The sequence below is a fragment of the Rhipicephalus sanguineus genome, chromosome 5 (assembly GCF_013339695.2).
Source record: "Rhipicephalus sanguineus isolate Rsan-2018 chromosome 5, BIME_Rsan_1.4, whole genome shotgun sequence".
In the NCBI taxonomy this organism is placed as follows: Eukaryota; Metazoa; Arthropoda; class Arachnida; order Ixodida; family Ixodidae; genus Rhipicephalus; species Rhipicephalus sanguineus.
The window spans coordinates 59,099,714-59,124,072 of record NC_051180.1 but is presented as its reverse complement, the minus strand read 5'-3'; the positions used below and the strand labels follow the sequence as shown (position 1 = coordinate 59,124,072).

The following is a 24,359-nucleotide window of genomic DNA, read 5'->3' as shown; positions in this document are numbered from 1 at the left end:
TACCAGCTTTCCTCGCTTCGCAAAACCATGGCTCCCTCCGCGTACGCTGCACTAAAGATTTTACGCTGAACGGCATACGTGCGCCAGAATGCACCAGCATCCGTCGCACGACGACTGCCACGCACGCGCCAACGTATGTAGTAGCGCGCGCGCTCCGTGTCCCATCACCTGTCAGAGGGCATTCGCCGGCGCGCACCGCCACCAATGTGTCTCCTCCCCAGCATTATAAGCGCAGTGCGTTCCCGTATGGCACTCGTACAGAAAAAAAAAAAAAGAAATGACGAGCGAGGACGCGGCCCGTCGGCGGCTGTGTTTCCGCATGGGGTCCCCTCGTTAGGCCGCACTCGTTTTCCTGCCCGACAGAAGCCATTATGCCGCGCGGCGAAATGCGGGAACAGTGCACGCATCATTCCAGCCTCGCTGACTCTCCAGCTTGAGCATACATGCACCAGCTAAATTTTAGGCCTAGATTAGTCGTGCTGAGCCGAAGTTATCGCCTTTGGCGAAGTCGACATGTTAATCAGACTGGAATTTAACGATGGCGTCGGGACGAGAATACGGTGAGTGAGGGAGGTGACCTTTCTCTTACATAATGCACTGTGTTTGCGTAGTGCCTATGTGAGGTCTATAATTTTGTTTTCTTTATTGCTGCCTGTTCATTTCCTTGATGTTCCTTTTCATCCAGCTTTTAGACTGATGTCCACGTAAAAGGACACATTTTCCATACTTCTTTCCATGAACTTGGTTTACACTGCAGGTATGTGTTTATTCTATAGTTCAGCTGGAATCCATTGCGTCATGAAATTACAAGGATGTGTCAAACGTCTAACTTCTCCGCCTTAGTTTTTTTTCTTTTGTTCTGCCTCGTGTTCTCAACATTTTTTTTTTCTTTTTGAACCCTGTAAGTAATACGCTTCGCTGGGTTTCTTTTCACCGAATCGTTTACAGAGCTTAGCCCGCTAAATGTTTAAAAATATTGACGCTTATCTCATTGAAGTAGTTGTTGGCAGTTTGTCGATTTGAGTTAAGAGCGTTTTTTGCTCAACTAAATTTAGAATTAACACAATGCAAAAACTGATGAGTGCGCGTTAGTGCGTATGTACGTGTTCAAAAAGTGCCTCGTTGGTTCAAATGAAAAGAATTACAGAAAAAAAATGAAAAGAAAAATTAAGGTGACGGAGAAATTATACCGCGTCGAATTTTGTCCCGCATTATCCGCATCCCAAACGCGTTTTCTTTCTTTACTGCGCAGTTTTCGCTTTCGTGCATACTATGTATTAACTACTGTATTCTATAGCCATCCATCACCGTTGCACAGACACATGACTCCTAAAGGACGCTTTACGCAATACTGCTCACCTGTGACAAAAGAGCGAGAAAAAAAGCAAAACGTGTATTGAGAACTCGGGTTTCACAGTGACGTGCGTCCACCTCGGCACCGAGGCTATATATGCGATATTCCGTAGGTAAAAGTCATCGTCGGTGTTTACGCACTCGTGAGCCAACCATGGCTTTGCAATCCCTCCCGCGTCTGTAAAAGCAAGAAGAAAAGCTGGAGCGCGTACAGGCGTTGGCGGCGACGCAACTTCGTCCGTTGTGCATATGGGCGCGAGCGTATAGTATAACAGCAGCAGCACGTGATGAGTGCTTTCCCAATTTGCAAGTAGTTGCACTTTTTCCCCTGCGTTCAACAAACTGACGCTTTTCTAACACGAAAGGAGTCTCGTGCCTTCAACAAGAACGTCGTTCTAGTCGTACCCGCACAGCGACGCAATTAGTGACAGCCCGACAGTAGAGATCGAACAGCTCCCGACGCAAGAGCTCGAGCGTCTGTGTAGTGCAGCTGCCAAGTCGCGCCGGAGCCGAATATGCTTCAACGTAAGTGGATCCCTCCTATAGCGCTGCCATCTACATGCATGCTTTCGGATCGTACACAAAGCAGCGATACGTTGATCGACGCGTGCATGACGAAGGTCATGCGAATGCCTGTTCAACGACGCGAAATACGAGCCTCTTTAGCCCGCACCCTTCATGAGACGTGTGAAACGCGAACGCGAGAAGTTGCGTTGCTTAGCTCGAGGACGCGGGTTCGATTTCCGCTCACGATCGCCGCATCTCGAAAGGTGCGAAGTGCAAGAATTCTTGCATTTCACGGGTGTTAACACCCGTGAACCTATAATATACTTAGGCGCATGTCAAAGAATCCCTCATGGTCGAAATTAATCCGCAGTTTCCGCGCTGCGACGTACCTCGTGATCGTATCGGGAATTCGCACGTAAAACTCCTGTATATATATCGATGGAAGACGATAAGGGAGAGAGTCTAAATTGAGCCCTTAGATATACTGCATACAACGGTAAGTAGGACTTCCGCATTTGAAGGAGACAGTATACTGACAGTATTCCTTACACATGTAATGGTCTTTCCATCTAAAAGACTCGTCGAACCCAATAGGCACCATGCAGGAGTTTTCCGGTGTGACTGCTGCGCCAAAACGCACAGCCTAGCGGATAAAAAAAAAAGAAATATTGAGACGGGACCGGACAAAATGGAACGTGATGCGCGCGTCTGTTTTCTGCGTGCCCCTAGCGGCCAATGTCAGCGAACTTGGGACTGCGAGCAACGCAGCTCCCTCTGGTCAGCGGACGGTGCCTACCTGTACTCCTTAGCTTACGTGATCCGGCGAGAACCGGTGCGTACTCGGGCAGCATGACATGTGCCAGATAACTAAATGAATATAACTTTAATGGATCATAAGAAAATATAGCGTAAGAAACTAAAAGAGGGAAGACCGCACGTACGAAGATATTTTTGTCTAACGTGTCGACCGAGGAACGGACATTCTCAGGGTAACGAAGGTTGGGCCCCGGTCCGTTTACGTTATGCGGTGCCATTTACGTTATGACGATGTGCCTATAGTTTCCTGGGAATATTTGTCTTAACTGAGATAATTGTAAGGCAAGAGATAGTACGGAGGTGATAACAGCTTCTATTATTTTTCTTTATTTCCTTCTTTGTAGTGTCACGTAACTATTCTTGAAATAATAAGCATTTATATTCAGCAAGTATTGGTGCCCCGCTGCCAAAGTCTTAATCTTCAGGGAGAGGATGGTTGAGACGATCTTTTGAATGTACATGAAGCGTAAAGACGAAGACACATGAATGTAGAACGAACAGGACGTCTTCTTTGCACTTCAAGTACATCGTGTATGCTTACACAAGAGTGTGAAGTTGGGCATGTTGGTAATGCATAACTGATCACGTAGCGCAAAATTTGACACAGGCTACTGGCGGCGCTGACTGACGCTCGGGGGGATGGCCGCCGCGGTAGCTCAGTTGGTAGAGCATCGGACGCGCTATTCGAAGGTCGCAGGTTCGGTCCCTGCCCGCGGCAAGCTATCTCTTCGTCCACTTTTCTTTCTTCACATTTACCTTACATTTACTACTAAATACATCCCCTATGCTCTCCTTGGCATTATTGTCTGTTAGTGCTCATTAATATTGTGTATAACAAAGACAAACGAGCCCTTAAATTAACACTTATTTCCTTCATTAGTTGAATGGAGTACGTCTTACAGTTAGCTGACGGAGATCTGTACATAAAGTTTTGAGAAGCAATAATGCAACGACGTAATATAAAATTCGGCTCACTATATGCATGGCGACTTTTTTTATTATTATTCTGACAAGCGTTTTCTTATCACAACGCTATATAAAATGCAGATTCCACTAGCCAGGGGCGTAGCCAGCGGGGGTGGGGGGGGGGTTGGGGGGTTCCAACGCCCCCCCCCCCCCCCGAAAATTTTCAGTTTTGCTTGCGTATATATACACGCACACATACAAACGCACGCACGAACATACATAAAGTATGGTTGAACCCCGCCCCCCCCCCCCCGAAAAAGATTTCTGGCTACGCCCCTGACGCGCACATACAGACGCACGCACGAACATACATAAAGTATGGTTGAGCCCCCCCCCCCCCCCCCCCCGAAAAAAATTTCTGGCTACGCCCCTGCCGCTACCTTATCCGTATTTCGTGAGCACACAACTGTCCTTGCGCTGTTTGGCCAGACGTGTTCATTATCATCATCACCAACCCAAATTCGAAAGATAAAGCAACAGCCAGAACAGTTTGCACCTCATAAATTTACTGTCTCGTAACGCTACATATAGCGCTAATTTTAATTCATTTAACTACTATAGAAGGTAACAAAGTCGCTATAATTGACGTTCATTTAGCACCATATGCTCTGAGACGAAAGGGGAAATTTCGTGTTCAAACTTACTTGTTTAAAGCTTCTTTTGCATGTGCAGACCGGACCAAGAGGGCAGCAATCCTAGCTGCCTGTTCCCTGCTAGCGATGCTGTGGGACGCCGCTGAAGGACAGTATCCACCGGGACCACCTGCCTGCAGGTCATGGTATCAAGAGGTCCGTGGAGAATGGCATTGGCTAATATATGTTTTCGCTCGTAAAAACGTGTTCATTCCAAGCGAAAAAAAAAAAAAAATCTTTGCTGGATTGTACCACCACCAGTTGAAGCCAATTTCGACGTCCGAGTACGTCAGTTAGAGATCCTTCTAGTCACGGCCGGACTCGACCCTCTCCTCCGCTCTCCCCGCAGGGAGGAGAGTCGAGTCCGGCCGCATCCGAGTGTCGCGACGAGTTATTGTGCAATGGCATGGCAACCTGCCCAGGAGACACTTTCTCAGCGCGGTTTCCGTGGTGTAGTGGTTATCACGTGCGCCTCACACGCGCAAGGTCCCCGGTTCGATCCCGGGCGGAAACACTTTTTTTTTTTTTCAAGCTTTTTCTTTTTTCTTTATGCTACTGTACACATTACTTTTTTTTTCGCCCTGTTTTTCGCAAAGGAAAATTTACCGTTCATGACAGGAAGAGAGAGATAATAAACATCTTTATTTACAAGGCAGCTAAGGCGAGGCGGAATAAAAGTATTATTTTCAGAAGCTCCAATAGTCCGTTACATTCCGAATACGATTGCATTAAAGCTGCAAGAGTGAACGTTGGAAACAGTAACCTCCTGTTGAACAGCAAAAGTGAACAGCAAAAAAACAAAAAAAATAGAGAGAGAGAGAGAGAGAACGAAAGAAAAGAAAGAAAAACGCACCAACAGGTCGCAAGCGCTGGCGACGAACAAATGACATAGTCTTTTGCCGTATTGTACGTTTTAAATAATCAATTTCGCGTTTATTCTTGTCAGTACTAAGATTACATAGACCGATTTCACAAGGAGTTTTACGACATCGCTCGATAACAGTAAAAGCACATGACAGGATGGCTTATACGGGGTGTCCCTACAAACATGCACCGAGAAGAATATAGCTGGGCTATTTTTAAACAGAGGAAAGTTTCTATACGAAGGCAACATCGAGCGTATTGTTCCCTGTGCACTGGAACTGCCGCCAAAAGTGTACTTTAATGGCATTTAATTAGTTAATTATAATTATTTATATATCTCGTTAAGCACTGTCGTAAATATGAAAGCGTAATAAAGCGTACGTAAACAAGGCTCTTCGGGTATTCTGAATAGCCGTCTAAAAGCGCTTTTTTCCCTGACGTATTAAGTGCATGTAAGTTTTTACCGGCTACTAAAATAAAGTATTTGACGTGCAAAAAATACCCGTGACAACCATATGTTTTCCTTTCGTTCCCTCTTTTTTTAATATTGGCTACTCCACAAAGAGAGTGTTAAAGGGTGATACTTTGTGGTGCGCATTCCAGTGCAGTCACTTGGTGTTCTTCGCATTTTGCAAGTTTTCTTGATCAGCGAGTTATAATTATAGAACAATCAGCACTCATGATTAGGCCACTTCTTTCAGGTCGGATATTTCATCATATCTAATTAAACGTCATTACGAAATCAACTGAGCCTACAGGAAGCTACTGCACAGTACTGGGAATACGCGCTAGGTTTTCTTTGCGCAGCGCAACCCCCCCCCCCCTCCCCCCTAAAGGTAAAATTATATACAGGGTGTTTCAAGAAATGTGTCCAGTATTTTTTAAAATTCACACAAATGAGGTATCTGTGTCTGCGGCGTTACGTTTACTGTGGGAGAGGGGATATTGAGATGCGTACAAACATTAATTACGGCAGTAATTATAGAAATTAAGAAAATTAACTTTTTAACCAGTGGAAATAAGTGGTCGAGTCAAACGGGCGAATGGAAGTCCTTCCTGAGAATAGCCCATAGCCGCTTTGAAATTTTTGAAAGGCGGCCACTGGTAATCACCGCGGAGCGATGAAATCTGGCTAATTTTGCTGGCGATACCGAAACCTACGCACCAAAAAGCGCGTCTGCCATTCACTGCGGAAACGCCCTCAGTGACGACACTGTTTCCCTCGCAATGGGGGGGGGGGGGGGGGGGGGGGGGGGGAGGAGGAGGATGTGCGGCTAGACGAAGTATCTAGATCAACAGATGATAACGGCGCTCGCTTATCTTCCCACACCCCCCCCCCCCTTGCGAGGGAAACAGTGTCGTCACTGAGGGCGTTTCCGCAGTGAATGGCAGACGCGCTTTTTGATGGGTACACTCACAGATGTAGAGGGAGTACTGCGAGGGTAGAGCGACTGTGTTACTCTCGCCAGAGTTCTTTAACGCCGTGGGGGAGTAGTGGAGAGTTAGCCGCGGAACTTGCTCTTTCCTTGAAGGCAGAGTAAAAGAGACCGCGAACTCTCTGCTACTCAGATAGAGTTCCCAATCCACGTAACTCCCTCCCCGACGTAGCGTGAACAGGGTCGGGAACTCCCTCCTAAGCAGACGGAGTACAAACTAGCGCTAGCTTCTGGCCGACGCCGCACAGCGATATATATATATATATAACTGTCTCTTAACCATAATCCTCCGAGCGTAGACGCCGCAGATGTCACCTTATTGTGCAAGTTAATAGGATAGCTTTCAGTAATAACAAAAGAAAGTGTTTGTGATCGTAAACCTTTGGTTTCTGAAACGCCAACAGAGGCATGCTTCGAAGCCTCGAACATCGGCAAATTCTAACGCATCGCCAACTTAGTTTACGACACAAACTAATTGCCACTGGAATAAGGTAGACACTAAAGCATTATTGCAATAAAAGAAGAGTCGTGAGAAAAAAAAAAAAAAAAAAAAAAACGTCCGGCAGGAGGAATCGAACCTGCCACCATAAGATTCTCAAGCCGAGGTCTCTACCACTACGCCACGCCCCAACGCAGCACTCTTGCCGTAAAATGACTAGTCAAGACAGAGTTCACCGCTCGACTACATCTTTACGGGTCGCATACTGAAGATAGACGCGATCTTTCTTTTTAAATAAAATTCGCGTCTTCATAACACACAAAACAGCTGACGACCACGAATGACATTCAATAACCTGTATTTTCTCGCGCTATCGACGATACACCCGCACAGCGCCCGTGTCAATGTACTGATTTGCATCTGAATCGATAGGTGCACCGATCGCCAAACACCGAATTGAACGTGCAAGACAGTATGCCATCATGTTAGTTCAACAAGGCGTACTAATTGACAAGTCAGTGTCTGCGAAGTGCCGGCGAGTGCGCCCGGCGGCTTTCGGTGGCTGCCGGGGTGCGTTTGCTGAAAGCGGCGTCGTAACGATGCCCATCGCTTCTTGTACGAGCACCGTACGCAAGAAAAAATGGTTCATTCAGGTTAACCGATACCAAAGCTCTACTGTACACTCATTTTTACACGTCGGAATTGCGTATCCTTAAACCCAGAAGCGCCGACAGCATATACACACGGACTCGGCAGGTGCGCTAGGCCTACCTTCGCTGGGAGTCGTACGGGTCATATTGAGTGCGACCGATCTCGGCGCAAGTGGCTGACGAAGGTTGAAGAATGCGCATTTTATCGTCGAAAGCTTTGAATGCATTAAAATGCAACCGAGGTTGAGCGAAAGTGCGAGAATCGCCAGAGATGCGCTTGCATTGTGGTGATGTTGACCGTCGTTGATTTTCTGGCGTACGTGCCGCGCCTGCCGCGGCACCGCATGTCCGAGCGGACGCCAGATCGTAACGTTGTAAAGTATTCATCAGCCAGCCCTGGTAAAAGATCGCCGCAAGTGTATTTGTAAGCGCGTGACTACAACTCTCAGATTTGGGCATGAGCGGCTGTACGGCATTGAGCCGATATCATAGAGTCCCAGCTGGTATTTGGAATTGACGAATGAAAACAGTGTTGGATATTATGCTGTTTTATAGTAAAAGATCAATGTGCCAACAGTATCACAATAGATCATTAGATATTTACACGTGTTCCATGCATATTTGCTGTGTAAATACGCACAGCAGAGCTGTTGCCACTGGCACTGGAAGGGGGGCCAGACATCATGGATATATATACCGGTTACCGGGTGTATGGTTGTGTGCAGCGCCAGTAGTGCATATGTTCAGTGTTGCTGTGTTGTGTATGAATTAGTGTGCGGATGTGAGTTCTGTGTATGTGTGAGGTAAGCTTGAGGCATTTCAGCCAGGTTCACTGTTACATTGTAGAAAACGTACGAAGGATTTCTTTTTTTTCCCTTTTTTTTAAACGTTAGTCCTAGCAGCAAGAGTGATTCTACTCTTGGAGGGAGTTCATGCACTCTAGCCCAACCAGCATTCTAAAACTCTGCGAGGGAGTAGCGCAATTCCAGCCGAGAGTCTATGTACTCAATTTCAAAAGCGTGACTTTACTCTGGCGAGGGAGCTTGTTCACTCTGGTTCAGCCAGAGTACCAGAACTCTGTCGAGAGAGCATGCCTACTCTGTGCAGCAGAGAGCTCCCAGCACTCCTGAAAAGGGAGTGAAATATGGGACAAGCGTTTACTCTCGCAAAGAGAGTTGCTAGCACTCTCTTGCCGCTGTGAGTGTAGGTTTCGGTATCGCCAGCAAAATTAGCCAGATTTCATCGCTCCGCGGTGATTACCAGTGGCCACCTTTCAAAAATTTCAAAGCGGCTATGGGCTATTCTTAGGAAGGACTTCCATTCGCCCATTTGACTCGACCACTTATTTCCACTGGTTAAAAAGTTAATTTTCTTAATTTCTATAATTACTGCCGTAATTAATGTTTGTACGCATCTCAATATCCCCTCTCCCACAGTAAAGGTAACGCCGCAGGTAGCACACAGATACCTCATTTCTGTGATTTTTAAAAAATACTGGACACATTGCTTGAAACACCCTGTATATATATATATATATATATATATATATATATATATATATATATATATATATATACACATATATATATAAAGGAAAGAAGATGACTGTTAAGGGCTCGTTTTCTTTGTTGAACACAATATTAATGAGAACTAACAGACAATAACGCCAAGGAAAGTATAGGGGGTGTTATCTGTAGTAGTTAGAATATAAATGCGAAGAAAGTAAAGTGGACGAAAAGATAACTTGCCGCCAGCAGGGACCGAACCTGCGACCTTCGAATAACGCGTCCGATGCTCTACCACTGAGCTACGGCAGCGGTCATCCGCCCGTCCACTTTATGGGGTATATATGTGGATTTAAACCTTGGAGTGTTAGTCAGCGCCAATCGCAGCCATGGCGGCGAGTGTGGAACACTCTTTTTCTGCCTTTCTGGCGTCACGTAGCACGTGATCTTTTTACGAGCTGGCAGCTGACCAATAATCCCTCGCATACTACCTGAAGGCATCAAGTCTGCCAGAACGAGACCCTTGCTATGAATGAAGGAATGAAGATATATATATATATATATATATATATATATATATATATGGTGCAAACTACGTTCTGACAGCTGACATAGCTCTCGAATTAGTGGGCGAGGACGTTGAGAATAAACATATTCTACATTGAGAGCTGGGCTTATCAAAAAGGTACACGATTTCACTCATGGCAATTATTTTCATTCTAGCATTGGATTGTGCTTATGACTGCGTTGAGCTCAACGCCAGCAGTAAAGCGGCGAAACGCTAACGAAGCCGGTGCTTATGTGTGTCAAAAAGCAGCCTTCACGTAGTTTCATCTCATGCTGAGGACAGAGTGTTACAATATATTATCAATGTTCGGTCGATATTAATGAAATCACATTTTTAAAAAATGTCTAACGCTTTTAAGCTTTAAAAAAGTGCGCCAACCAACTACGGTGTTGCTGTTGTCTTGACCTACCAGATGGCGCCACAGCAATTGTCGTGGAGCTGAACAAGATATATCTAGAATATTTTTGACAAATGAAAGGCACGAATACCCAGTGGCGGACCAAAAAACAAAGGAGGGGGGAGGGTACGGTAGGAGAGGTCGCCACCCTCCCCCGCCCCCACCTAAAGTCCTTCACAGCATCTCAGTAGCCCCCCCCCCTACTTCCCCTTTATTCTTGCCATCCACGTCCTTCGTCATCTTGCCAGTGACGACGACAGAAGATATTAGCGAGATCATAGGCGTGCGCAGGGTTCCCCATTAGGGGGGCCAAAGGTTCATCACAGCGCCCCCCCCCCCCACCCTACTAAGTCAATGTATGGGGCAGATTTTGCGCCCCCCCCCCCTCTTAGGTGACTAGCAGGGTCAATGTACGGGGCAGGTTTTGGGCCCCCCTTAGGTGATTAGGGGGGGGGCGGCCGCCCCCCCTGCCCCCCCCCCCCCCTGTGCGCACGCCTATGAGCGAGATCAATGTTACATTGGAAGTGGCGTGATAACAGTAACACGGTAAAGCAAGGGCCCCGTTCATAGACTTACTTCCAGCAACCGCCCTCCCCCCTCCCCCCGAAATCAGTGGCAGGGACCGCCACTGTGAAATGGCATTGACGAACAGGAGTCGGTCGATAACAGTACATGACAAACGACAAAAAGAAACAGAGGTTTGTGGAACGAAAAGAAGATATAGCCGGAATGCCAGAATTGATGTAAGAGATCGAGTAACACAATTTCTTGAAGAGGCTAGGATACCACTGTTCGCCAGCCCGTTTCAAGACGAACGCTAATAAATTTTTGCGCCACCTTTCTTCACTGCGTCTGTCCAGCTTCGAGCTCTCAGTAGCGTGCTTGTTTCCTTTTCTTTTTCCTAATTACCATTACAGTTTTATTTCTCATTTCTTGTACGACAACGGCCGCAACCAGCAAGCGAACGCCAAATTAGCCAAATCCTCCATTGCAGCACCCACGTGTTGGTCAGGGGGTAGGCCAGCATTGAAGACGCAAGAGAGCAAAAAAAAAAAAAAAAGCGCAAGGCGTGGTTTCACGCGGGCTGCGAACGCTGGCTGCGTGGAGAAGACAGGCTAGACAGTAGAGTAGATCCTTGAAACTCTGGCACACGCCCACGCTGGGGGATTGGCCAAGAACCGGATAGCTAAAAAAAAAGCAATCTTAAATTAAAGCTTAAATTTTGTCTATTTAAGATGAAAGAAGAGAAGCGTTTCCAGCTCTACCCACGGCCGGGCTAGACCGCGCGTGCAGTCTAGCCCAGCCGTGCTCTACCATGCGTTATTTTCTTTCTCCTCATGCGCCCCTCCCCTGGAGGAAGAGGAATGAGAAAGAGAAATGGAGAAAAAGGAATGACAGAAAAAAAAGCACGAGTGCTTTGTTCGTTTGTTTGTAAAAGCTTGTTGTACTTGGAATGAAGAAAATACGCAGCCCCTTTTGGAGAAGGGGGGCAGGCTGCCTGTTCGCTGAATGGATTGGCAACCGGCCAGAGAGTACTCCCCCTAACCTGGTTTCCGTGGTGTAGTGGTTATCACGTGCGCCTCACACGCGCAAGGTCCCCGGTTCGATCCCGGGCGGAAACAAGTTTTTTTTTTTTTTTCGGGTTTTTTTTTCTCTTTTTTTTTTTAAATGGCGCACCTTATGTCGAAGCATATTAATTAACCCAACACATTTCTTACGCTTCCTTTTTGTGTTTCGTGCTAAGTGTGCCGGTAAACGATATACTTTTTTTTTCCCATAAAATATTAACATTGTTTTGGCGGTGAGACACTGATTATTTCACGTAACAATTGCCAACTTTGATTCAGATGCAAGGCGTCAGAACGTAAAACGAATCTTCGGTGCAATCATTGTGCCGGGTCAACTCCGGTTTCGCCCATAAACGGGAGATGTGGGCTCAAAATAACTTTATTAGTTGGTTGAGCTGAATGAAATTTAATACGCTTGTTCAGTTGTTTTTTTTTTTCTGCAGATTCCAAATCCCTAAGTAGACTTTTAATAGCCGCATTAGAACGAAAGATGGGAAATTTCTAAAACATGTATTCAGCATATTTCTTACGATATATATAGTTCACTATATCCTACATAAAACCAAAGTATATGAAAGAATTTCCAGAGAGCTGGTCTAGCTGGCGATGTTAATTTGATTTTTTTGTCAACGGACTTCGAATTCAAAATAAAAAGTTGCAGGCATGACTGAAAAATTCTTGCCTCGTACAAATTATCGAGAACTATAATTCGGTGAACGTCAATATAAGAAAATAAATATCATCACCTGCTAACCAACTCTCTGGCGATATTGCCACATTGTTTTTGTGTTTGACAAAGCGAAGTTGCCCGAGAACCCGTAAGAAATATGCTAAATTCCTCTATCTTTCTCTCTCTCCCTCTTTAGTTATTGCATATCTGTTCTTCTAATCCTGCTGTTAAAACATCTACTTAGGAATTTGTAATATGCAGAAAAAAAATTGAATGAGCGCATTAAATTTCCTTCAGTTCACCAAACTATTAAAAAACATTTTTTAAGACCCACGTCTCCGCTTAATTAAAGGGGCCCTGCAACACCTCTCTTTGTTGTATTGGAATAGTCCCATTATTGACGTATGACTCTTCACGAGCCATATGCCGCAAAAAATTTTCGAATCCGTCAAGTCTAAGTGGTGTTACCAAATTATAGAGATCACGTTCCGCAGCTTTCTCTCTCAACTCAACGCAGCGAGCGCGCGGAAAGCTGCGCGCGGCGGGAGGGGAGGGAGGGAGGGCGGAGGTGCGAGGAGGCGACGTCAGCGCCGCCGGCATTTTTTTCATTTTTTTCTCTCTGGCGTCTCGGCGCAACCACGTGGTCTGTGCCGCCACTTCCGGTCGGCTTGCGTCGTTCTCGTCGAGCGGAGTCGATCGCGCTGTGTATCGCGCGTGCTTGAAAACTGCACGTCGGTTTGGTAATGTTGGGTGTGCACCTCGAACGCCGTAGTGTTTTCATCGCTCTGCCAACCATGGAAGCAAACGTGCGCGCTCGTTTGGAACGAATGACAGCTGAGATCGGTTTCGGCCCATACTCCGATACACCGCCTCGTAAGATGGCACTGGCAGACGACCCCAAAGCGCCGCCATTACCGGACGCCAGCATTGTTATCGGAGACACGCTGCGCCCGCGCCTCGGTCGGTCGTGAGAACGTGCCGACGATGCAGTTCTCAGCTGACGAGGCAACACTCGAACGGCTGCCACTCAACGGCAACCGGCGATGGTCAAAAGCACAGAAATATTCACGTTTTCGGCACTGCGCATGGCGAAGAAAACGGAACCACGCAACTACGAGCAGACGAGCTGTCGGTGAGACCGGAAGTGCTAATATTAATGTTTGTTCGGTGTTTTTAACGCGATAACATAATATAAACATACATATTATCTACTTATTGAACTCAAAATTAACAACGAAAGTAATAATGAGGGTGTTATCGTGATTATAACATCAGCCAATGGTGGAACTGCCGACAATCGCGTCATATTTTGCGGACTAATACATCATTTGTCGAGAGAAGAGGGAGCGATTTTCAGCTGACTTTGAGAATTTATTGTAAATTCCAGGCCGTGCGCATCGCTATAATATTTGGCTCGCGTGTTCTCGGGAGCCTCGACTACCGATCGGCAGCGCTTTTTGAGCATGCTCGAAAAGTGTTGCAGGGCCCCTTTAAGGATGCCCGCGGCGATAAATTTACGTGTTGCTCAGTAAAAAAGGGGCGCCCTGCAGAGGTCTATTTCAGGCTATCTCAGTGACGCAGCAGGTCAGAGATGACAGCCATTGAAATTAGTGGGTAGACGACCTCTATTTTGCGCCTGAATGCTGGTTAACTACAGTATACACATGTTTATAGCCAGTGCCGCGCGAAGAGTGTGGTCGACCTGTGTTGACAAGCACTTAGTCGTTTTCTTCAAGTTGACTTTCCCATTGCGCTGCCAGATAAATATATTTGTACCTTGAGTTTCTTGCAGCGGTCAGCGTTGTTGGAGTGAGCAGCGCGGCGTTGTTTTCTAAGTAATTAGAGAGTTTGACACGCGCCGGCGTGCGTTTCGTTTGACAGTTGCAGACTGTTTCACATGTAGCGATCTTACATGACTTCTATTTATTTTTTATTTATTTGACAATACTGCTGACTCCTAGTGGAGTCGTTGCAGAATGGGTTACAATGGTGAATAATACAATTGAACTTGTTAAGCAAAAACAGTAGCATAACATGTATGACAACAAGATAGAACAAAGAACACAACTCGTCTAAGGAAAAAGCATAAAGGAAAATGCATAAAATACATAGGAAGGAACTTTAGATAATCAACTGACAAGCAATTATTTAAACATTTCTATACTGTTATTTTCAACGATGGGTGCATCTAAGCCATTCCACTCTACGATCGTTCGCGGAAACAAAGGATACTTAATAAAAACATTATTGGCCGGCTGATATGTAGCGATTGAAAATAATGTCGCCCTCTAGTATTATAACCTGTTGAAAAATGCACATAATTAGATATACAGCCGTTGAGGTGTCCTTTAACTATTTTAAACATAAGGCGTAATCATGCGATTTTATTCCTCTCCGAAGTGTGCTTTAGGTTAGCTTTCACCACCAAACCCGAGACCGAGACCCTGTCGTAGTGATTAAATATAAATCTTACTGCATTGCTTTTTACACTTTCTAAATTATTTATGTTAACGTGAGTAAAGGGGTCCCAAACAATATTAGCGTACTCAAGAATGCGTAAGACGAGTGTTTTGAATGCTATAAGCTTTGTGTCACTTGGGGAATGGTAAAGGGAATGTTTTAAGTAATGCAGTTTCGACATTGTTTTGTTAGTGATTTCTGTAAGGTGATCATTTCAGCGCAGATCACTGCGAATGTGAAGACCAAGATACTTATAGCGCTGGACGCGAGATAGGATGTTACCATCAAATGCGTAGTCAAATGAGTTTATTTGTGTTCTATTCGTTATAGACATGACAACACTTTTCTTGAGGTTTAATGACATTTGCCATGTATTGCACCATTGAAAAAGTTCATGGAGTTCTTTGTTCAGTTGCAGTTGATCGTTAATAGAGTTAATAACAGAATATATTACGCAGTCGTCCGCGTACAACCTTATTTTATTATGTGTGTCAACAATGTCATTGATGTTAAGTAGAAATACTACGGGCCTAACACTGATCATAGAGGTACTCCTGAGGAAACCGGAAGCATGCTCGAGGAGGCTTGATTAAAAGTGACCACACTGTCTTCTAGAAGTTAAATAAGACTGCAAACAGTTACAGATCATACTATTCTTTTGGATGTGCGAGAGTTTGAGTAGTATAGTTTTGGGTGCGACAGTTTATCGAACGCTTTGGTGAAAGCAAGGAAAATCGCGTCGATTTGAGTACGGTTGTTGATCACCGAAGTAAAATCGTGAATTACCTCAACTAGCTGTGTGACAGTGGAAAACCCATGCCTGAAACCATGTTGCGCCGGTGATAAGACTGAGCTGGCTTCCAAGAATCTTATAACATGCTTGCATATTACGTGCTCCAGTAGTTTGTAGCAACGTTACTAGAACAAACTCAGTTTCAAAGCTCCGTATCTCCGCCAGCGGAGGAGGGTGGTCCGAACGGCGGTCGCGAGAACTAGCGGCGCTGCAGTTCCGTCTTGCTCCACTATCGGCGCGTCGTCTGCTGCCACGGCATAACGCTGCGGTGCACCGCGCAGTTGCTCGCGGCAACTGCGCGGCAACTTTCTTATTGTATTAGTTAGGTGGATGCTTAGGTGGATATGCATAAGGTCGTCTGTATGCATTGGCCCGCGTGCGTTGTTCATTGATTGGCTAAGGATCGATGTTCGGTCTATATTGCCACGCCCACTTCTTGTTTTATTTTGATGTATTCGGGTTTGACCAGCAAGGACGGTTATCAGCGCCCGACGCTGTCCGCGAAGCAGTGTTCGAGAAGCTTCGCGATCGTAGATCGTTTTGGTGAGATTGCGCGCTGCACGCGAATGTTCCAGCTTTGTCGAGAGATAACGCCGCCACCAGCGATATCGCTGGAAAGTTCGATAGCGCCTGTATAAAATCCGACGCCCTTGACCGCTTGTCACTTGATCGACGGTCGACGCTCTCTTCGCCGCTTTCAGTGTATTGCTGTAGTTTGAGTTTCTCGGCCACAAGTTCGGCCGAATAAAGAGTTTCAACTCGGACCTGCTGACTGCTGCCTTCGTCGACGTCACGACCCTGTGACAATATTTGAGCTGTCTACATTGCGCTTAACTTCCAGGCATAAGAGTTTCTAAGTGAATGAGGGTTTTCAGCGTAATTTTTATAACTACCACCACAATTTTAGTCGCTGCCGTCTTATCTAGACCAAGAACAACCCAACACGTTTGTAAAAGCCTTTATAGTGTACAAAGAAGCGTACTTACTCGAGATACAAAAACGTTCTAGAAAAACAGTACTCGTGTTTCTACAATTTATTGAAAAAATTGTTTTCGAAAAACATTGCCGATGCTCTGCAATGTTTACAAGACACGTTTCGCGACGGTTAAAGGGATACTGACCCAAAATCGGAAAATTTTACGAGAACTCCGTAAATGAAATCTCAGTGTGCGATTACATCGAATAGATGTCGTCTCTGAGCAATTTTTTCAGCGATAGTTGTATTTTCGGTGTCTCATCTTTCTACGTCGCATCCTTCTACGGTGCCTTACACAATTCGAACAGCTCGGCCGTGATGTGAGCACCGAGCAGTTATTCGCGCGTACTCTGTCACAGTCGTCAGTATTCAACTTCAGTTTTTCAACTTCACCGAGCAGATGTTCCATGCCCGCAGCACTTACACTGTACGACAGCCGTTTGCGTTTCGTGCTGTAGCCGTTCACTACGCAGTTAAACTGCTCGTCAACTACAATTATCTTTTGCACAAGTAAGTCTCCGTTCCCGAAGCAAAGTGTGGGATTGGGCTAGTTGGTATTACATTATTAAACTGCTCAGCGCAAAAGATTTGACACGGTACAGCTAGAAAAGACGAGAACCAGCGCTGGTCCTCGTCTTTTCTATGTGTACCGTGTCAAATTTTTGCGCTGAGCAGCCCGTTCCCGAGCCGGCGAGTGTAAAATATTCCGCACATCTTGTTGGATACCTCGTCGTAAAATCTCTCGAAAATCCACTGCTTTGAAGGCATGGCGACAGCTGACAACTGATCGAATGTCAGTGTGATGCAACTCTCAGTCTCGGTAGCGTATATAAGTAATCGCCTGCCTTTCGTTTTGTTGTTCTATTTCTGGCGGCTCCTCCAAACTGGGCACGGGGCTTTCGCGGGACGCTGTGCGTTTTGAGGAGGATTTGCGCCAAAACCCCGAACATTTTGGCTTTGAAATGTGGGGTGGAAGTGCTGGGAACAAGCGCGGCACGGCACCGGGCGCGAGTTCCCACTTTCCACGTGGGATCAAAACCTCTTGTCTCGCAACGACACGACGATAGTGCTTTACAATGTCGTCACTCTCAAAATGAACGTCACAGACCCTGCATTTCGCAGTAAGCTTTCTATCTTTGCGATGCGAAGCTTGAATGGCGTAGGGTCTTTTGGATGTCCGAAGAAGTGTCATGAAGCGGAGTCGTCGTTGCGGTAGCCGCTCTTGCAGCCCGCCGCAAAGCAAGTCGGCATACCGCACTGTGAATCTGTTCGCCCTCGTTACGCTTCGTACATCACTTCGTACAAGACGCTAAGCCCGGTCAAGAACAGTCGCAAAAATGACGAGCTAACAAAGCGCAGACGACGCTGTAACCCACGTGCGCTCGTACATCGCCGGCGCCGATCACAACAAGCGCCAGCCGCGGGAGCATGCGCGGGAGCTAGACCTGAGCTAGACGTGACTGCAGCGCCACTAGTTCTCACGACCGCCACGCGGACCGCCTCTCCGGCGGAGCTTTTAAACTTAGTTTGTTCTAGTAAACGTTGGTTTGTAGCATGTGCAAGTGAGGGCTATCGGTCTGTAGTTGGTTATCAGGTGTTTATCGCCTTGCTTATGTAGAGGTTTAACTATCGACTCGTTCCAATCATCAGGTAAAGTATACCACTAGGCAGAGATACGTTATAAATTACTGTAAGATACTTGGCGCACCATTGCGCATACCGCTTTAAAAAAGCGTTGGGTAATGCATCTGGACCAGGACTTTGTTTAGCACTCAGGCCTAACAGTAAATTAAGTACACCAGGTTCCAACACTTCTAAATCATCGGTAGTAGGCAGGTCACTAACATTTTTATAAAAATGGGAGTTGCCATTATCCGAAACAAATACAGATTTGAACTAGTCATTAAATGCATTAGCAATTAGAGTAGCATCAGAGGTAGAAGCATTTTTTGCAATGAAGGTATCAGTATCAGAGATCACCGGTTTTATTAATCTCCAAAAAGAGGCTGAAGACTCTGTTACCATTTTATTAACCCTAACGTTATAAAAATTGTATTTCTCTTCTCGCATCTTAATTTTAAGTTCTTTAGACACGCCTGAGATCTGATTATGAGTGTTTATGTTTTGGTGGCGCTTTTTCTGAGCTTTATTTTTTCAAACGCTTGACTTTCCTTTTTAGATGAATTATTTCCCGCGTGATTCAAGGACTGGACAGGTTAATTTTTCTAGTTCTGAGCGGTACAAAGAGATGTTATACAGACATGGACTGTGTTTTTGGACTTTAACCACAAAGCATCAACATCACACGTACCAACACTGCGAAAAAAAATCGTCGTAAGATAATTACAACCTGTCCAAAACAGAGACATCATCAGCTCTTGGAAAGTCACGAAAACACTTAGCATGCTTTGTCGCCTTTAACAATGAAAACTGTACAGCACGATGATCAGATATGCCATCAACTACATCACATTCAGTATAGTTCCCGGAATGTTGCTTCGGACAAAAACAAGATCCTGGATGCATGAATTTAGAATCACCGTGAACACCTGTGCAATCCTGAACTAGTTGTCTTAGATCAAACGAAACGCAATGTCGATAAGGTCCTCACCACTCACTACATCGTTATTAGTAGCTGAAAATATACTCCAATCGATTCCAGGTAAATTAAAATCCCCGCAAAGAATGAACGTAGTGTTATGTGACAAAATAGAAGCCGAAAACGCCTTTAACTCTTCCAGGACCTTTACATCGTCCGCGCGTGGTCTGTAAACTTACAGAACAACTTACAAAACATGGCTTCAGCTCCAGGTGGCTCGGACATACGTACAACTTTTAAGCCCTTCCGAAACAGCATGCAGTGCCGCACCCCAAGCCCTCGAATTCCTATCTCGTCTGTGAGCGCAAAACTGAGCGTAGCGCGTAAAAAAAAAGGTGGCAAAAGAAAGCAGTGGCATAAATCCAGAAGAATCCCAAGGCTGGACACACATCTTGCCATGGCGGCCATTTTGTTTTTTGCAAATATACGTTTTGTTTTTAATTGTATAAAAATTACAGTCGTGCTTTCAAATAAAATAAAAGGAAAACGAGCATGCGCCTAGGCTCTTGGTCAGGGAGCTTAACTTGACAGCACTGAGCAGCGCATTTCTAGCCATTTCTAGCATTTTGCTAGCTAATATGCCATTCAAGTTAAACCATCAAATGAAAGTACTAGCACTTTTTTGTTATTACGTGTAAAGGTACAGCTTTTCTTTAACTTCAGCTTCATTCGCCATCCTATATGCCCGTTAGAAATAGCCTCCCCCGATTCACCCCTGCGGAATCTTTTTTGTAAAGCATGTTTACGCTCACCGGTGATCTATTTGTATATACATATATACTGGAAGGGGATTTATTGGACGACGTCGGGTAACAGACAGAAATCCGGCACAGCGAGAAAAAGTCAAACAGGCTCGGCGCCAACAGCTCGCGCTTTGCACCAAGAAAGCGTCCAACTGGCGAACGCCTTGCTCTCTGAAAGGGCTTCAGGTTTCAGAGTTTTTTTTTTTTTTTTTCGGCGAGTGCGCGATATTGAACTGTCAAGTAATTGGAATATGATGATTAATTGGGGGGGGGGGGGGGGGCATTTGCAAGGGGTGTCGCAGGACAAGTGCTAAACATCAACTCAAACCGCCGCTTCAATTTGCCGCTCTTGTCAGCGGTGCGTATCTCCGGTATATCTCCGGTACATATCTCCGCGGTACATATCTATTGGCCGCGAGATCGAGCAGAGTCGCCGCCTGGCGGCTACTGACTGAAGCGCACCTACTGTGGATTGCTCCCTGCGTCGTCTGCTAGCCACATCGTGTTTGCATATGCGCGTACGTCCTGCCCGTTCTCAAAGGGCGGTTTATTCTGTTATGTTAGCGCGAGTTTAACTGCTCGTACGCATACCTACCACGGTGTGCAGAAGCAAATGGGCTTGCTCGGCTGCATGCGCATTGTATAAGATCAGTGAGCGCGACTTCCGAGAGGGCTGCGTATTGGTGCCTTCGTTCGCCAGAATCATTTCAGTGGTGGTGCAGCTTTCTGGTTCAAACACATCCTAAAGTGCGCTTGGCATAGCCCCAAACATGAGGAGAATTAAATAGTATGTGAAGGCACCGTTTTAGCTACTCGTTGATAAACAAAAACGAGGCTCTAGGCCATGCACTTTCACGTTGTTGTTAGGTGTACCTGCGGCACTGTAGTTCATCGGTTATGCGATGAGCTTTAGTTGTGCTTAAGATGTCCTTTTACTGTAGTGGTCCCGCTACAGCGAAATATTTCTATCACGTGAAGTCTGATACTTCGGTACTCAAACCAGGCCCGTAGCCAGGGGGGGGGGGGCGCCCTCCTTCCCCCGAAATATTTATGATACGTGGTGTTTTGCCGAAAACAAATAATGAAAATAGACGTTTTTCTCAAATAGTCAAGGCTTTCAGTAAGTGCCCCCCCCCCCCCCCCCCCGAAAAAAATTCCTGGCTACGGGCCTGACTCAAACTGTCCCCTAAAAAGCAGACAATGGAATGACACGGCAGTGATAAAATAGAGTTGCCGCACGCAATTTTAACTTGGGGCGAAATTTATGCGGAACCACCCGTGTGCTTAGATTTACGTACGCTTTGAAGAACCCAAATGATCAAAATTAATCACGACGGCGTGCCTTACATTTCTGTCCTATAATTTCACGCAAAACCTCATCCTTTTTTGTTTTACACTATCTTAAAAGCGTTTGTGCGGAGTTGTTAGAAATTGATGGAAGGCAGCGGACATTATTAGTTTGAAAAAAAAAAAAGAAAAGACACCTATTCCATAAAAGAACCGGACTGGACTTTTGTTGCATCACTGTCATGCACGTAATCAATCGATCAGAGCTCTGTGCTAAACTCTTACCTTTTTATTCTGTTACTGGAGCAAGAACAAGTGCGTACGCGTTGAACGTCTCCGTGGCGCTAAAGCGCTGTCAATCACGTAGCTTTCCTGACTAAACTTATCAACTGTCCTACATTTCATGAAGAACTGAACAATAAAAAAAAATGCGTGTGCGTATTCGCTCGAACAGTGCCATTGAACTCATTGCACAGGAATATGGGCTGGTATACAAATGAACAAGAAGTAAGCACTTAAGTAGTTCAGTCGTGCTACAGCAGTGCGTAGTACACAGAACACAAGCTAAACACGTGCAGAGAAAACAACCAAAAACGTAAGCGCAGACCGTCATCCAGGGCCAGCATCCCTTTCATCGGCAGATTGCGCTTCTCTTACTAGTAATAGTAACGTTGGATGATCTTTGTGCATCGATTCAACAACGAAGAGCGTATATATTACCAGTAAGCTGCAATCAACGCATTTTATTCGCCGACAATCGGTTCAAACCGCTCACACGAAGCGCCGCTGCCGAAGGCCTCTCCAACGCGGCGATGGTGCTGCCACCTAGGTCGATCTCGCGGCCAATAGAAGAGTATTGAAACGTTCTCTCTCTCCCCACCCTCCAATACACGCCGCATGCGCGATTTCGCGAAGAAAGGAATCAGGCGCAAACGAGACGAACACAAGAAGTGATGGACGAACGCCACTTCTTGTGTTCGTCTCGTTTGCTCCTGATTAATTTCGTTAAACATGCACCAACTAGCCCAGCTAAAAGTTGCACACAAATAATATCGCAATTGCAAGTAATATCGCACCTCATGAAAGAGTCTTTCGCACAACGTATATAGCTCTGAATTCGGCAACTTATACATTTTATAACATAAAGTCACAGGTACTTCGCCCTCTCTCTCTCTCCTGCTATGCAGTGCGGCATCCAGCGCAGCTACCCTTGCTGCGGGAACATGGTGTGCTGGCGCGGGCGATGCATCAACAGGAAGGAGGACCGCAGGGGTTACGTCTATCCGCCGGACAACTATTTCCCGCCGCCATGGTACTACCAGAGGTTCGCGCCGGTCTACCCGGTCAACTTCAAACCGTGAACCTATAAAGAACGTCAACCACCGTACCGACTCGGTGTGTCGGTCACTACAACCACCGTATATGCAGGATCATCGTTCCTCTGTTCTGAGCTTGAATGCTCTTCCAAATAGTATGACACGCCTTTCGACGCATACGTGTTTGTCAGAATTGCGTAATTCATATTTGTGTATATGTACACGCGAATGAGTGTGTATGCACAACTCTGGTTCAGTTTAATGAGATGATGTTCGAGTTACCATTGCGAGCATGTGTTTAATAAGACATAACTGACGAGGTAAAAATAAAGGCTTCGAATCAACCTAATCTTATGCCATTTTGTTTGTCTCTCGCGTTTTTTTTTTAATGTGTACTAGTACTAGTATACATATGTCCCACATTAAGGATTTCTGTGGAAACAGTGTCACCATCGAATTGCTTTGAATTCCTTTAGTGAAGCTTCTTCACCATTGGTTTCTACTATAACTTTCTTATTTAGCTGCTCAGACTGCAAATAAAGGATATAGAACAGGGAACATCGCCAATATTTCAGCGTATAATGGCAACAGAAACATATTTATTGCTTTGTCACACAGGTTGGACAGTGAAAAACGGTCACCGAGAAATGAAACTAACGTGCGTCTTTTTTTTTTTTTTTTAGAAGCACGGAAGCTTGGGCGAGTTTAGCGCTCGTCGTGTCCACTCTTTTTCGTTTGTCCCTGTTTTTTAGCGCTTTGAAGTTGTGCGTCTTTTCTTCGTGCATACTATAGCACATACACATAAGGGGAAAAAATAAGATAATATGTCTAGTTTTTATTTGTTTTTTACCCGTATGAGCAATCCATCATCAGCTAGCCTACCAGCAAACGTTAAAGGGGTCAGTGGCGTATCAAGGGGGGGGGGGGGGGTCACACCGGGCCCGTGCCCCCCCCCCCCCCGCCGAATTTTTTTTTTTTTTTTTTTTTTTTTGCCATGGCACACAGAGCACAAAATGATACTTGACCACGTCTGCCTGCCCAGCCCCCACTTCAGATTCAAGGTGGTGCCTCCCCCCCCCCCTCCGAAAAAATTCCTGCCTACGCCCCTGAAAGGGGCCCTGCAGCACTTTTCTAAGAAATCGTCGATGACTTCACTGAAAAAGCTCATTGCCTCACGAATCGACTGCTGCAAAATTTTTTAGAATCCTCAAGTACAAGCGGAGTCGCAGGGATTTGTCTCACGCTCCAAGCGCTTTCTCTCTCCTCTCGTACTAGCGAGCGCGCTGAAAGCTACGCCGGGAGGGGTATGACAAGGGGGAAAGAAGATGCGTCTCTTTGTAAGCGCACGTCATGACCTTCAGCACTTCCTTAGCCTTTTTTCTCCGAACGCGCGGCTTACTTTCAGTGTGATCGCGAGTGAGCGCGCGGGTACGTGGCGGCATCCCGCGGCTGCCACGGTAACCATGCAGCCGCCATGTTCAAACCAGCCGATGCCGTGGACTTTGTGTGTGGTCATTTTGGGTATATGGCATCATTTGTCGAGAGAAGAGGGAGGAATTTCTAATAATAATAATAATAATAATAATAATAATAATAATAATAATAATAATAATAATAATAATAATAATAATAATAATAATAATAATAATATCCGGGGTTTAACGTCCCAAAACCACGATGTGATTATGAGAGACACCGTAATGGAGGGCTCCGCAAATTTCGACCACCTTTGGAGGGAGCGATTTCTAGCTGACTTTGAGAATTAATTGTAAGTTCTAGGCCACGTGCTGCGCTATAATGTTCAGCTCGCGTGT

At 45.7% G+C, this 24,359-nt stretch overlaps 1 protein-coding gene and 3 non-coding genes across 7 annotated transcripts; all 4 read left to right on the top strand.

The window, feature by feature from the left end:
• The first annotated feature begins 320 nt into the window (after positions 1 to 320).
• On the top strand, positions 321 to 22,894 carry LOC119393688 (uncharacterized). Of its 4 annotated transcripts, XM_037660810.2 has the most exons (4): positions 347 to 560; positions 686 to 757; positions 4,315 to 4,430; positions 22,417 to 22,894. In XM_037660810.2, exons 2-4 carry the CDS (start codon positions 736 to 738, stop codon positions 22,588 to 22,590), a joined length of 312 nt encoding a protein of 103 aa, XP_037516738.1. In that variant the 5' UTR covers positions 347 to 560; positions 686 to 735; the 3' UTR covers positions 22,591 to 22,894. The 4 variants fall into 4 exon arrangements, with proteins under 4 accessions (XP_037516737.1, XP_037516738.1, XP_037516734.1 ...); XM_037660809.2 differs by lacking the exon at positions 686 to 757 and having other exon boundaries at positions 321 to 560; XM_037660806.1 differs by lacking the exon at positions 347 to 560 and having other exon boundaries at positions 721 to 757; positions 4,297 to 4,430.
• Trnaa-cgc (transfer RNA alanine (anticodon CGC)) lies at positions 3,322 to 3,394 on the top strand. The gene has a single exon. It is a non-coding gene; the product is annotated as a tRNA-Ala (tRNA).
• Positions 4,716 to 4,788, top strand: Trnav-cac (transfer RNA valine (anticodon CAC)). The gene has a single exon. It is a non-coding gene; the product is annotated as a tRNA-Val (tRNA).
• On the top strand, positions 11,683 to 11,755 carry Trnav-cac (transfer RNA valine (anticodon CAC)). The gene has a single exon. It is a non-coding gene; the product is annotated as a tRNA-Val (tRNA).
• Positions 22,895 to 24,359: the final 1,465 nt, after the last annotated feature.

Excerpts from the sequence above, each read along its gene's own strand:
- LOC119393688 (XM_037660806.1), top strand. The coding sequence starts at position 736 with ATGAACTTGGTTTACACTGCAG. Across the intron at positions 758-4,296 it reads GAACTTGGTTTACACTGCAG|CTTCTTTTGCATGTGCAGAC; the intron begins GTATGTGTTTAT and ends ACTTGTTTAAAG. Across the intron at positions 4,431-22,416 it reads GCAGGTCATGGTATCAAGAG|TGCGGCATCCAGCGCAGCTA; the intron begins GTCCGTGGAGAA and ends CCTGCTATGCAG.